Source organism: Fusarium poae, chromosome 2, assembly GCF_019609905.1.
Source record: "Fusarium poae strain DAOMC 252244 chromosome 2, whole genome shotgun sequence".
Lineage (NCBI taxonomy): Eukaryota > Fungi > Ascomycota > Sordariomycetes > Hypocreales > Nectriaceae > Fusarium > Fusarium poae.
The window spans coordinates 4,109,493-4,122,678 of NC_058400.1; the positions used below are offsets into that span (position 1 = coordinate 4,109,493).

General features: G+C 47.4%; 6 protein-coding genes across 6 annotated transcripts; 2 read left to right on the forward strand and 4 right to left on the reverse strand.

Annotated features, from left to right (window-relative positions):
* Window positions 1–1,103: 1,103 nt before the first annotated feature.
* Window positions 1,104–1,892, forward strand: FPOAC1_005239 (uncharacterized protein; the record flags this gene model as incomplete). Its single annotated transcript, XM_044849769.1, has 3 exons — window positions 1,104–1,295; window positions 1,346–1,417; window positions 1,473–1,892. 3 exons carry the CDS (start codon window positions 1,104–1,106, stop codon window positions 1,890–1,892), a joined length of 684 nt encoding a protein of 227 aa, XP_044708479.1.
* Window positions 1,893–2,299: 407 nt separating this feature from the next.
* On the reverse strand, window positions 2,300–3,631 carry FPOAC1_005240 (uncharacterized protein; the record flags this gene model as incomplete). Its single annotated transcript, XM_044849770.1, has 1 exon — window positions 2,300–3,631. The coding sequence occupies one exon, from the start codon at window positions 3,629–3,631 to the stop codon at window positions 2,300–2,302; it is 1,332 nt and encodes a 443-aa protein (XP_044708480.1).
* Window positions 3,632–4,015: 384 nt separating this feature from the next.
* Window positions 4,016–5,060, reverse strand: FPOAC1_005241 (uncharacterized protein; the record flags this gene model as incomplete). The annotated part of the gene is made up of 4 exons (XM_044849771.1): window positions 4,016–4,185; window positions 4,240–4,462; window positions 4,511–4,972; window positions 5,022–5,060. The coding sequence occupies 4 exons, from the start codon at window positions 5,058–5,060 to the stop codon at window positions 4,016–4,018; spliced, it is 894 nt and encodes a 297-aa protein (XP_044708481.1).
* A 1,249-nt stretch (window positions 5,061–6,309) lies between these two features.
* Window positions 6,310–8,270, forward strand: FPOAC1_005242 (uncharacterized protein; the record flags this gene model as incomplete). The annotated part of the gene is made up of 2 exons (XM_044849772.1): window positions 6,310–6,349; window positions 6,400–8,270. The coding sequence occupies 2 exons, from the start codon at window positions 6,310–6,312 to the stop codon at window positions 8,268–8,270; spliced, it is 1,911 nt and encodes a 636-aa protein (XP_044708482.1).
* A 101-nt stretch (window positions 8,271–8,371) lies between these two features.
* FPOAC1_005243 (uncharacterized protein) lies at window positions 8,372–9,986 on the reverse strand (the record flags this gene model as incomplete). Its single annotated transcript, XM_044849773.1, has 6 exons — window positions 8,372–8,703; window positions 8,753–9,019; window positions 9,071–9,463; window positions 9,513–9,569; window positions 9,626–9,771; window positions 9,817–9,986. The coding sequence occupies 6 exons, from the start codon at window positions 9,984–9,986 to the stop codon at window positions 8,372–8,374; spliced, it is 1,365 nt and encodes a 454-aa protein (XP_044708483.1).
* A 1,030-nt stretch (window positions 9,987–11,016) lies between these two features.
* FPOAC1_005244 (uncharacterized protein) lies at window positions 11,017–12,961 on the reverse strand (the record flags this gene model as incomplete). Its single annotated transcript, XM_044849774.1, has 3 exons — window positions 11,017–11,989; window positions 12,040–12,718; window positions 12,769–12,961. The coding sequence occupies 3 exons, from the start codon at window positions 12,959–12,961 to the stop codon at window positions 11,017–11,019; spliced, it is 1,845 nt and encodes a 614-aa protein (XP_044708484.1).
* Window positions 12,962–13,186: the final 225 nt, after the last annotated feature.

A 13,186-nucleotide genomic window follows, 5' to 3' on the forward strand; every position in this document is an offset into this window, starting at 1 on the left:
GCGCACTTAGCACTATCAATTACAGCGCATTCAGCAGCTATAGCACTATTAATTATAGCGTACTTAGCACTATCAATTACAGCGCACTTAGCACTATTAATTATAATGCATTCAGCAGCTACAGCACTATTAATTACAGCGCACTTAGCACTATTAATTACAGCGCATTTAGCACTATTAATTACAGCGCACTTAGCACTATCAATTATAGCGCACTTAGCACTATCAATTACAGCGCACTTAGCACTATTAATTATAGCGCACTTAGCACTATTAATTATAGCGCATTCAGCAGCTACAGCACTATCAATTACAGCGTATTCAGCAGCTACAGCGCTATCAATCATAGACCTTATAGTAGGTATATTCTTTAAACGGGTCTATACAGGAGGTGTAATTGCATTGATTTTTGCCGTCACGTGACTTATGACGCACTTTTGGGACACTGCCCCCTGTGGCCTTCCGTAACGGCTCTAATTTCACTAGCGCAACGTGGGAAATCGATGGAAGCTTACCATGTAAGACACTTACACCACCTTCAAAACTTCTCCGCCCATTAATATGAAAGTAGAGACAGGTTAGTTCAGGTCATTGTTCGGATATGTTCCGGTATATAACTGACATTCAAATCGTAGGGTCGCAGACAATAGTAGCTATTTCCCAAAACGATACAAAGTAACGAGCTCCGGTAGACTAACTGTTCCAGAGACAATTTCTCAGACATGATTTGCTGGCAGACAAAGTGATGGTGTTCTAAAAGTGCGGGGTCTTGGTCTTATGATACATTGTTATAAGTTGAAGTTGCTTTTTGTGTGTGTTATTCCCCCTCTTCCATGAAGACTGCCGAGGCTTGGAGAAATCCCGGGGAATTGAGGTCGACGAGGTTGGATGAGAAGACGGTGAGAATGATCGAGGAATAGTAAGGAGACCGTACAATGAAGAGGAGAAAAGCCACGAATAAACAGTGTCCGATATTATGATAAATAGTGCTGTTCGCTCCTCTCAAAAAGAATTGTTCTTCACCTCTCTCGCAGTTCAATCGTTCAGGAAACAGCAGCAACAACAACAATTCCCAGTACCAAATCAACGACTTAAGAGCAATCATGAAGTTCTCTGCCATTCTCTCATTCCTTGCTGCTTCATCAGCTGCCCTACCTACTTCCAACGGTTTTGTTGCTCTTGAAGGCCGTCAAGCTGGAAGTATCACTCGCAATGATCTTTCCAGTGGAGCGTCGTCCGCATGCCCTCCTGTGATTTTTATCTATGCTCGCGGCTCGACTGAACTTGGGAACTTGGTATGTCATAATTCCACGGAACTGCAAAGCCAAGATTAATTGTTTCCCAGGGTACCCTTGGTCCTCGAGTTGCCTCTGCTCTAGAGAGTTACTATGGTAGAGACAAGGTTTGGATCCAAGGTGTAAGTATTACTTTATCAAAAGATATCGATTCAGTTACTTACTTAGTTACTCTAGGTTGGTGGAGCTTACGATGCTACCATTGGAGACAACCTTCTCCCTCGAGGTACATCCGCAGCTGCCATCAGGGAAATGATTGCTCTTTTCAACCTGGCCAACAGCAAGTGCCCTTCCGCCAAGGTTGTCGCTGGAGGCTACAGTCAAGGTGCCGCGTTGGCCGCAGCCAGTATCGAGGATCTCTCCACCAGCGTCCGCAACAAGGTCGTCGGTACTGTCCTCTTTGGTTACACAAAGAACTTGCAGAATCTTGGCCGCATCCCCAACTACCCACGTGAGCGAACCAAGGTCTTCTGCAACATTGGTGATCTGGTTTGCACTGGTTCTTTGATTGTTGCTGCTCCCCATCTTGCTTATCAGTCGGATGCTTCTGGGCCAGCTCCCGAGTTTCTCATTCAACGCGTCGCTGCCTCTAACTGAGCAGGAATGCAGGATTTATGAATATCTTCCATGAAGAACGTTCATCTCGGTCGGTAGAAATTTGAGGGAACCCGGGTTTCGTTGTTTAGTTCCATTCTTTTGCTGTATGTCATGTCACTCATTTTCTGTCTGTTTATTCTTCAGTATATATCAACGTCGTCATTTCCTGAGGTTTCTAGTATATAAACCATAACGATCCAATGAATGTATTGCATGTCATGTGTGGAGAATAGACTGAATTGCAAGTTTGCAAAAGGGTTAAATGTTGTTTGCTAACAAATCCGTTGGCTTCTATCAAGGAGCTGATGCCAAGCTTCTTGTATCCTTCTAGAGCCACACTGCAAGGCCCACTCGACGTACTCTCCTTCTGTAACACCATTGTCTCATTGCATAACATGAAAGGTTTATCAATCGGCATCACGCATTTCTGTGGTGTGACCATTAGCCCGGAGTTTCTCCACCCGATTCAGAATTTCTTCGCAATCCTTCCAGATTCTACGTCGATTCCGTAGCCCAGATAGCTTGTCCCGATTTCGGGCAATTTCTGCATGCAGATGGAGCCAGTTCGTCCCTGTCCGACTGAGCTGGTTGACGGGCATGTCAGGGTGAGTGCCTCTCTCGAAATTGCTGGTGGTGTCCCATTCCTCTCCCATCACCTCTTCTGTTGTGGTTGCCCAGAAGGATAGAGGCAGTGAAGACCACGCCTCGTATAGCCATGGGGTGAGGCGAAGTGTCAGCTCGTAGAGAACATGGTTTGGCAACTGTAGAAACAACCGGGATGTGAGTCTCAGGTTGACCAAGTCCTTCAAGTCGAGGTAGAGTAGTATATTATGCACTACCTCGGTGGGTAGTTTCAAAAGCCGACTGCTTTCTTTGTCTTCTCTTGAGACTGTTGTTGAGATTGTTGCCAATGTTACGTCGGAGTCTGAGCTGTCCATATCTTGGCATGCCTGGAGTATCGACTGGAACTTGGGTATAAGACATGGATTGGCAGCAAGGTATTCATTCCCTAGCTCGTGATGCCAATGCCTATCCTTGAAAGATGATTTGACAGCCTGCTCTCGGGGGAAAGCAGCGGTGATACTAGAACTATGTGCACGCGTCCACCAAAGCGTCAGACCTTGCATATCCACGAAACCATAGCGGTACAGAGAAACGCGCTTGAAGATCTCGAGGCAGGTCGGGTGGAAAGGCATGCCATATTGGTCCGCGTTAATCCCGTTTTCGTCGTTATAATCGACCTGAAGAGAAACCGTGCCATGTCGAGCAGGAAAGATACCTGGCCAATTTGTGTTCTGGCTAGGCATATCGTCACCCAAACCACTCAGAAAGTAGTTGCCTTTTACTTCAAATTCTTGGTCGTCTGATTGTGGTTGCCAGTCTTCTGGCTTGTACACCAGACACTGGAATGTATTGCAGCCCTTCATATCTTCAGCTGAAATGCGGTGTCCATTGTAGGCGATAGTTTGATTGCAATTTGGGCCCGCGATATGTTCCAAAAGATGATCGGTATCCAACATGTTTGACTCCCTAACGTGGGAAGGAGTATATTTGATTTGCTCATCGGGGGGCAAGTCCTGTTGAACAAAGTAACATCCCCCTTGGTCGGGGCATTCCTCAGGATCAGCGCATAAGCCTATACCTATGCTTGAGGGGGGTTCTTGTTCGGTTCGGTAACGATAGACGTTGAAACTAACGCCGCATAGGCGGCAAGGTATCTCGGCATCAATATCCTCCATTTCTATCGTCTTTTTTGTGCGAGAAAATACGACGATCGATGTTATGTTGATGTTGGAAGGAAATGGTTATGGCGTGTTGTGACGCTTCTATAGACGGCAGAATCCCCCACTTACGTCATCTACCTACAGCCCACAGGGGTAAGGGGTAGCTCTCTCATTGGTAAAATGAGTCAAGAAATAGTGGGTTACTTACTAAGGTAGTCTAGCAGGTCTCTCATGTGTTATAAGAATAAGGTTGCTCTAATAGCCCTATTTTTCGTGACGAGGCTACATCTATCGAGATCACATTAAACTTCGAGCAACAACCACATCAATTTGTTAAATAACACCCCTCTGTGGCTGCACGCTGACCCTGATCAAATTGATGGAATTGTACAATGTCACTCATAGGCCTTTAACGCCAACCTTGAGCAGCCACTGGTCATGATCCATCTGGGCTCGGAGCTCTCCAGATGCCACATCATTCATATCCCATGTTGACCAGACAAACCGACCATGTAAAAACTGCGCCTCGGCGGAAGCCGCCCAAACTGCAAACCCACCAGGGATGTTTTCTAGATAGTACTTGTGAGCAACGTTCAAGATATGTGGTCCTGTGTGTTACATACCGTCTGTCCAAGGAAGTGTGTCCTCAGTATACCCAGCCTTACGTGCTGCTTCGGTAAAAACTATCGAAGGATGGAATGAGATGACACGCATCTTCTCTTCGGGTGTATCCCTAGCGACTTGCTGCATAACCGTGGCAAAAGAGCTCTTGGTCAGTTGGTACCCTGGCATTTGAGGAGCACTATCCCAGCGATGGATTTCTTGGGTCGAGACAGAGATGGCAAACTACAAATCGTCAGCGGGTTAAAACAAGTGTTGACTTTGTCCTCTTACCTTTTGCTTCGTGTGTCCAGGCTGTTTGTAGAACCTTTCGACAAGGTAAAGCGGGGCGTGAACGTTGTTCTCAAAGTCTTGCCACAGCCTGTCGGCACCTTGGTCGAGTATTGGCTGCAGTGCCGGCTCTCCAACAGCGTTGACCACAAGGACGTCGATCAAGATGCCCTCCTTCTCCAGGTCATCCCAGATTTTCTTGGCCTGATCCCTGTTGAAGACATTACAGGTACGTGCAGTGACAGCCGTGTTGGGGAAGTCTTGATCAAGCTTCAGAGCTGCAGCACTAGCAACATCCTCACGACGTCCCAGTATAATCACACTGGATGCACTAGCAATACAATAGTTCCGTGCGATTGCATGGCCTATACCTGTCGAGCCACCACAGACAAGGACAGTTCGGCCTTGCTGAGACAACTCTGCTCTCTGGGGAGAGATTACATCATAAGGCTTGTCATGGTTACGCTATTTGATGTTAGCATGTTGATGATACTGTGTAGAACTTGGTCCATACGATGGTAACGCCGTTGATAGTTGCGGTAGGAGAATTCATGTTGTACAATTTGTGATAGTGGTTTGAGGAGTTTGTCCAAGAGATGATAGAGTGTCGTGTTTAATCAATACTTGCAGGTGGAAAGAGACATATTTATACATGAATTGTCCTCCATCAAGCAACTTTTGTCCTTCACTTATTGCTGACTTGATATTGTTCCTGCCGAGTAATTGTCCCAATCTGGTAAAGTCGATCAGTGAGCACTTGCACGGATAAGGTCTTTTCGTCACATTTAGGCTAGAGCGGATAGAGCTTAGTAGTATCCGAAAAGGGACTAGTCTAGTGTTGCATAAACAATTGCATATTCTAATGCATAATTCTTATATTACCAGCCACACCCTATACTATGCAGCAAACTAGCAATATACCACCAGTTGGTAAACACTGACAGATGGATATGTAGTATAATCAAACTGAGACTTTAACACGCGGCTATACAGTTCAAATAATAATTCCTAGTTCGACTAGCTGTTTTCTTTATTGTCATTAAAACAGTCTGTGAACTCAACTCGATCTCCTCAGAAGACCAAGCAGAATGACTGGGCAGCAAATCAAGAATATTTTCGACAAGCACTTAAATGTACGAGTATATTGCTTCAATGCCTCACCACTTCCTCTTCACATGCTGATAAAATTCTGGTGCGATTACGGCAAAGAGTCATGGACTGTGTGAGCAAATGTCCGTCAGTCAGTAGTATGCCGGTCAACATACAGAGTAGCCATCAACGTAAATAGTAAACTCCTTCCTAAAGGATCAATGGCACGGACGGACATACCTTGCTTAGGTAGCATGTGATCGACAATGCCAAGCAACAAATACCTGTCAATCGATCAGTACCGGTCAAACTCCCTAACTTTCATGACATTTTTCTTGTAGTCAAGACCGAGACTGTCCTTCTAGAAAAGAATTGGAAAGGCCGTTCGATGGTGCTTTGCAGGATTGACTAGAAGACCACATCAGGCGGCATCATTAGTGTCTGTTTCTAGGCCTCCCTGGGCTAGATCTGTCCGAACACAGGGGACTGTTTCATTAGCTACGGGGTGGAATTGCGCTAAATCCAAAAATACGAGCAACCGAAGGGATGAGCTAACAAATCCACAATTGTACGCGTGAATTAAGCTTGCCATTGGCTGTAGCGGATACGAGATTGCTGTCAATGCGTGCAATGCCGATGTCAGGGGAACATATAACTAAGAGGCATAGTTCAACATCGGCAGTAGACAAGAGCTCTGCTTTTCGCCAAACACGATGCATCTTCTCAACGGGAAAGCGGCAGTGGTCGCCTTAGGTACATAGCAGAAGAACGTCTGCTACTGCACACGCTAACATCTCTCACAGCGCTTCTTAATTCCTGCAATGCTCTGAAGGTCACCATCCTCGCAGACACCAATCGTGATGGCAAGGTCGACAAAAACGACGTTACTGGCAAATCTACCTGGACAAACAATAAGGGCGCTCTAATTCTTCCCAATATTGGCGATACTGGTCGCCGTTGCGCCAAGAAATGGGGTCCAAGTGCTGATATCCAAGGAGACGAATCTTATTTGGACAAGTGTAACGACGCATCAGACAACGTTCAGCGAAATCCCAAATATCTCGCTCCACTGAAAACTCTCCCTTTGACCAGCTTGAGTGCATCTGCCAAAGGTTCAATCTCCATTGCCGACAAAGCAGCCGCCTCCAAAGTCCGAATCTTTGTCAAGCAGAGCGGCAAGTGGAATTACGTGGCTGCAGACCATGTCTTCACTGCCAAAGACCTGAGCTCTGGACTCGAGTTGGGTGTTGATGCCCGTGATGTCCGTCGCCCTCAAGGCTGGAATGGCTATGCCAAAATCCAGTTCACTGTCACCGACGGCAAGGCCAAAGCAACTGATGCCGTTGCTGTGCGAGTTGCGCCAGTACTGACACATCATCATGGACAACACGCCCAGCGCATCTTCACGACCGGCGTTAATGAAGCAGGTTTCAACAGAATTCAGGAGGAATACGTCGCTGATCTGTTGCGCAACGTTGGTAACGCTGGCATCAAAGAGCCTGTCTTTCAATTCCACAACCAGGATATCTGGACACAGGACTTTTTCGAAACTGGCTATGCCAGTATCCCTGGCCCTAACGGCCCTGTTAGCATCCGCATCATGATTCGGTCTGTCCAGAGCACCCGAAGATCAGGTCGCGACGCTTTCCACGACCTTCGCAACGATCAAGTTGGCGCTGTTCAGCACCCTGGTGATGGTGACTCAATCGATTCTACTGGTAACCTCGAAACCATCCCACCTTACAGCCATAATGGAAAGAGCTTTCCCGTCGGTAGAACCATCATGGGTGCATGGGAGGGAAGAGCTCCTCTCATGGTGGAATTCCTCAAAGCTCAGCAGGTCCAGGACCCTCTGATTCTCGACACAAGCTGGTTATATGTTGGCCACGTGGATGAGTTCATTCAGTTCCTCCCTAGTGATAACAAGCGTGGCTGGGTCATCATGGTTGCTGATCCGATGAAAGGTGTTGATCTATTAAAGAATGCGGCCAAGGCTGGCCATGGTCAAGTCAAGGCTGTATCGCGGCCCCTGTCGGCAGGCGAGAAGAAGGAAAAATTGTGTCTGCCCCGACAGACCATTGCCGAGACCCTCAAGTTCAAGCAATTTGATGCTATCAACAAACATTCAGCTGAGCGCATCCAAGCAAATCTCGATATCATCAAGCAAGAGACTGGCATCACAGAGGAAGAAATCCATCGCGTCCCTACACTATTCTACTATACCGAGTCGAATAGTTGGCTATGTGCTGGTGAGAGTTCGTCTCAGACTGCAGAGACCGCTTCAACACAGCCTCAAAAGGCCGCAAGTAACTCGGGTATCACAATGAAAGCTTCACAAGGCGGGCCTAGCTTCAAGGCCAAGTCCATTGTCGAGGCAGCTACTCCCAAGAAATCTGTTCATCGCCGTGTGATTGATCCCGCTACTCAGGTCACGACTCTTTATCCAGACAGCGTCAACAGTCTGGTTATGACAGACTCTAGGGTTCTGGTGCCCAACCCTTGGGGTCCTGTGATTAACAAACAGGACATCTTTGCGGCTGCCGTGTCCGAAATATATGCCAATGTCGGCTACAATGTTACATACCAGGATGACTGGTTCTCTCATTATAGGTTGCAAGGAGATGTTCATTGCGGTAGTAATTCGTGGAGGGATATACCCAAGAAGTGGTGGTGATTTTGTCTCGAGATAGATGTTTATCAATGACAACCCTTCATTGATGCTCGAAAATAATCAAATGCTTTTTATGATCAACATCTATTTGTGAATGACTAGAATCAGGCCTCCTGTGCTAACTCCCTTCTGCCACATGAAGAACCTTGAGCCTGTTCGCAACCAGATGCCTGGAACGACATTGTTGCCATCTTGTCCCCCTCAGCTGACTCGCAGTTCTCTTGAATGATTTCCTCTTTCCCAGCAGGTGCAGGACGAGTAATCGCAAACTCCTTGAGTTTATACTCAGAGTCACCCTTCAGAACCATCTCGGATAGCGCTTTGCCCAGAGTCGGCACAAACTTCATCGCCCAACCAGCAGTGAATATAGCGATAGTCTTCTCGGCACCTCCATTCAGATACTTCTTGGGTAAGAAGTCGAGAACAAACATGTTATCTAGAAGTGTTAGCTAATGCTAGAAATAAAAGAGTTGATGCACTTTTACCAAAAACATTGGTCTGTAGGCAGCTGGCGGTAGATGCTGGGACTGTAGGATCGACACCGACGACGTGGTCTCTCACGAAATCTTGGGTATCCTTGATGTCTTCCGGGCTGAGGACATGAGTTTGGCGCTTACTTGGATCTTTGATTGTTCGAGTTGCAGCATCGACAGCGATTCGGACTACATTAGGCGGACCCCATGGAAGGGCGGGGAATCCGTAAAACAGACGAGACCTTTTGTTCACAGACGGAGCAAACTGAAACCACATGCCTTTCGCCTATCATAAGAGAATGAAGCAGCATGTAGAGATGTGGTACTTACTAGGGAAGATAGTGCCGTTGGGGCCGGCGTTGGTGTTGAAATATGTCGCAACCATCTCCCAGATCTCCAGCCCTAGGGAAATTCCGAAACTGGGTTTCAAGACATGGTTAACATAGCTTCCACTTGTGATAATGATCTTCTTGGTAAAGTAAGTCACCGGATTGTCATGAACAGTTCCATGAACTTCCCATATAGACTTGTCCTTGTCTGTTGGACGGATCTGCTTGACTTCAGTGTGTTGTTTGGCATCGGCACCGTAGTCTCTCGCCAAACTGTAAAGGGTTCGTAGCAGTAGTTGGACATTGATGACTCCATTGTCTGGTGCAAAGAGACCCATCCAGTCTTTCTTCAAGTTTTTGAATGGATACTGGTCTTCAATATCCTTCACCGAGACTGTTTTTGTCAACCAAAAGAATGTGAGTAAGAAGGTTAAGGCACTCACGCTTTTTGTAATGCATATCAAACTTGTCCAAATTATCGATAGGTCCCAGTAAAGTTCCTGTTATCCCTTTCGTTAGCATGAAATACCTAGAAATGACAAGGCTTTCAACTTACCCTCAGGCGTGTCACCGCCCATATTCTTATCTCCAAAGTTGAGCAAGCCGCCCATCCAGCGAAGAGATACGCCAGCATCTTTCTCAAGAGCGTCCCAATGCTTCATGGCTTTGGTAGCAAGTTCGGCCATGAAGTCTTCAGTGTACCTGAGGATGTTAGTCGCTATGCAAGACGATGAGGTTTTAGCTTACATGGTACGAAACATGCGAGCCAAATCGCCAGAGCTTCCTGCTTGGTTGAAGAAGTTGTTTTGCTCGAGAATCATGACATTTGCCCCCGCTTTGGCTACCTCGTAACCTGCAGCGAGTCCGACTGGACCACCGCCGACGATAACCACATCGTAGAGCTTTAGGTCTGACATGGCGAAGTTTTACTTAAATATGGAACAAGTTTCTTGATTATGGGAAATATTGCTTCTATAGATTGCCCTACTAGTAAGAGATATCGGTTTGTTTTATACAGGTATGTGTTAGTGAGGTAGACTTCAGCCGCACCGTTTACAGAACTATGTTGCATTCCAAACCGTTCATCCTCAATTGTTATTGGACATGAAGGTGCTTTGCTTCTCTGAGGAATTCCTTTCTCGCAAAGAACAAATAGCTGATAGTAAATGCAAGTATTAAAGACATTGAAAGGGTGCAACGGAATCCGTATTTGGTCTAAACGAGGGGTTGAATGTCGTTGAAGTGTCCAATATGTCTCAGCCAAAGGTAATTGTTAGAGAGTGTTGACAGCTGAAAGCTACGGTCTGGAATGGCGGGGATGTACGGGATGTTCCGCGCGCCTCTCTAACGTGGCATGGTTCGACTTGTAAGGCTTAGCCATCAAATCCGGCGTAGCTGAACAGTAAGATGACCTGTCCTCATGAGCCGCAAGGGTTTCCTCCTCAATTCTGTATGAGGTAACAAGCTCTCGGGTTCCCTAGACTTTGTCAGTCAACAACGAGAAAAAGATCCGGCCTAGAACGAGTCGCTCCAATATAGTTACCTCCAAAGTGATAGACCTTGCCCCATGCCTGTGCCTTGTTGAACACACCAATGTGGTGTCTTAATATCCTACAGGTATGACGCTGATGTCAGCTGACAAGGTCCTTTAATTTCTGGAGAACGAATGCTTCAGAGCCAATTGTTAGGGTCAAGATCCGATCTGTATGTGCTACTTCTTGCGACAAGCGATTGGTTTAAACCAAAAGTTCTTTTTCTTTCCTCAGAGAGAAGAGTTTAGGAGTCCCGAATCCAATGAGACTTCTGTGGTACTACAAGGACGCAGTCACACTGATGCTCTTTGAGCAGTGTCATTTAAACCTTATTCTGCTAACAATCACAATCACAATTACTATTACAAACAAGACCCATGTAACCATCTCCAAAGTCCATGCCGGCAGCACAATGTTAATGTCGGTGCGACCACTCACTTTGTTGTGGTGACGCGTTTGACAAGGGTGAAAGTCCATTGTGATTCACTTCGTGCATATCCTCATTAGCAGGCAACTCGACAGGTCGATCGTTTCTCTTCAAGTCAGGATGACCCGTCAGCTCCGATGCAGAACGATTGTGAGCGGGCCATACCGCTGATTCTACGCCGTGAGACGGAGTCGTGCCTGCAGGTGATGATACGTGGTGTTGATCCCAGCCCCCAGGCGAAGTTGATTGACCAGGGCTCATGGCATTGTGCGCCATAGCCGTCTCACCTTGCGGCGGTGGCGCCGCCACGCCGCGAGGTCCGCTGTAGTGCTTTCTTCTGCGATAAATCAGAAATCCGCAGCCGAGAAGTGCCAGGATAGAGGCGACACTGCAGCCGACCGCTATTCCTGCTATGGCTCCACCACTGAGTGATGAGGATGACGATGGTTCGTCTGAGGGAGATGGAGATGGAGTTTTGGTACTTGTTGAAGTTGCTCGCGTCGCACTTCTTGTGCCCGACTCAGCTGTGCGTCCCATGAGAACTTCCAAATCGGGGTCAGCAAAACCGCTGACGGGTGTTGTCTCGGTCGCACCGCCTGTGGCACTGCCTCCAATCACGGTTCTAATATCATCCGGTACTTCGTACGTGGTCAAGTCGTCCTGGTATCGTGCCCAAATCGCATCTTCCTCATTCTGTTTGCCCAAGTTCATGTTGTGTACGCCCTGAATAGGTGGTACATCGCATATTTTCTCCGTGGCATTTGCGTAGCTTCCACCGATTACGAGCATCTGGGCGTTGTCGACGACGTTGCAACTCATCATGCTCTTAGGGTAAGTTCCGGTACCATTTTCGTAGCCTGGATATGGTCCACGAATCCACTGAAAGCTTGGGATGGTCAGGATGTAGATATCATCGTAGCCAGTTTCGAAAGGAGGGAAACCTCGACCGCCAAAGATGTAACTGAAAAAATTAGTTCTGACAGGTCTAAGGATCATCGTGGTAGAACTTACATATTGTAACTTGACCGATCCTGAGCCCATGTCACGCCACCACAAAATCGCCGTCTATTACCAGGTGCGTCGCCTGATGTCTTTTGCGTATACCATCTCGTGTTCGCCATGTCGTAGAGTAGGATCTCATCCATGGGTTGAGGTTCAAGCGTCCCATTCCCATACAAGTCTTGACCACCTCCAAAGTAGGCCAGCATTCCATCGTCTCCCACCGGGAGGTAAACCATAGCGCCCTCAGCTCTTCCCACGTCGTCGGGGCCGCTGACGTTACTCCATTTGTTTGAGTCCATGATATACTTGACCAGACCACTCGAAGCCAGTCTCTCTCCCCCCCAGTCCTGGATAGACTTTTCACTGAGCCATCCGCCGTAGTAATATGCCTCGCCTCTCGATGGTACCGAGACTCCAGCACCGTAACTGGCAGCCTTGACTGAATTGGGAGGAGACCCATAGTTGTGCCATTCGTCGTAGAGAATATCGTAGCTGTACAGACTGAAGGGTTCCGTTGGAGCGTCTTCGTAATCGCCGCCGTAGAGGTAAAGTCGCTTGTTGATGGAGTCTTCCCACAGAATACCGCCTTCGACACTGGGTATCGTTCCGTTTTTTGACAGGCCGGTGTGAAACTCGGGCATAGCCTCATCAGAGACGGTATCGAGGTCGTTGTATGTGAAGAAGGTGTCTATATAAATGTCAGTATGCCATTGGATATTTGATAGTAGTAATACTCACTTGTAAAGTTCTCCCTGGGCGGTTGGTAGTTGATGATGCCCCCATCGATGTAAAGCTTCCTATCCACCACAGCAGTCTGATGACCGAATCGCCGACAGAAATTGTCGGTTGGGTCTTTCTGGGCAATTGAGGTGCCCATTAGACAACAGGCAATCAAAAGCCGTGGCCATGATGGTCCCGAACACTGGTTCATGGTGTCGCGAGCAGCAGTTGGTGACTACCGAGGGGGAAACTGCAGGTCTAGGAACAGGTAGATGCGTAGAGATATTGTGTAGTATTATGAGATCAAAAGCACACTGAATCACTGGGGAGGCAGCCCCTATGCTACGCATTGCACCCATCGGAAGCCAACCTCTCTGGAGGAGTTCTAGCTGCATGTAAGATAAAAGCGCCGCACACCATTGCTAAAAAGGGAAAT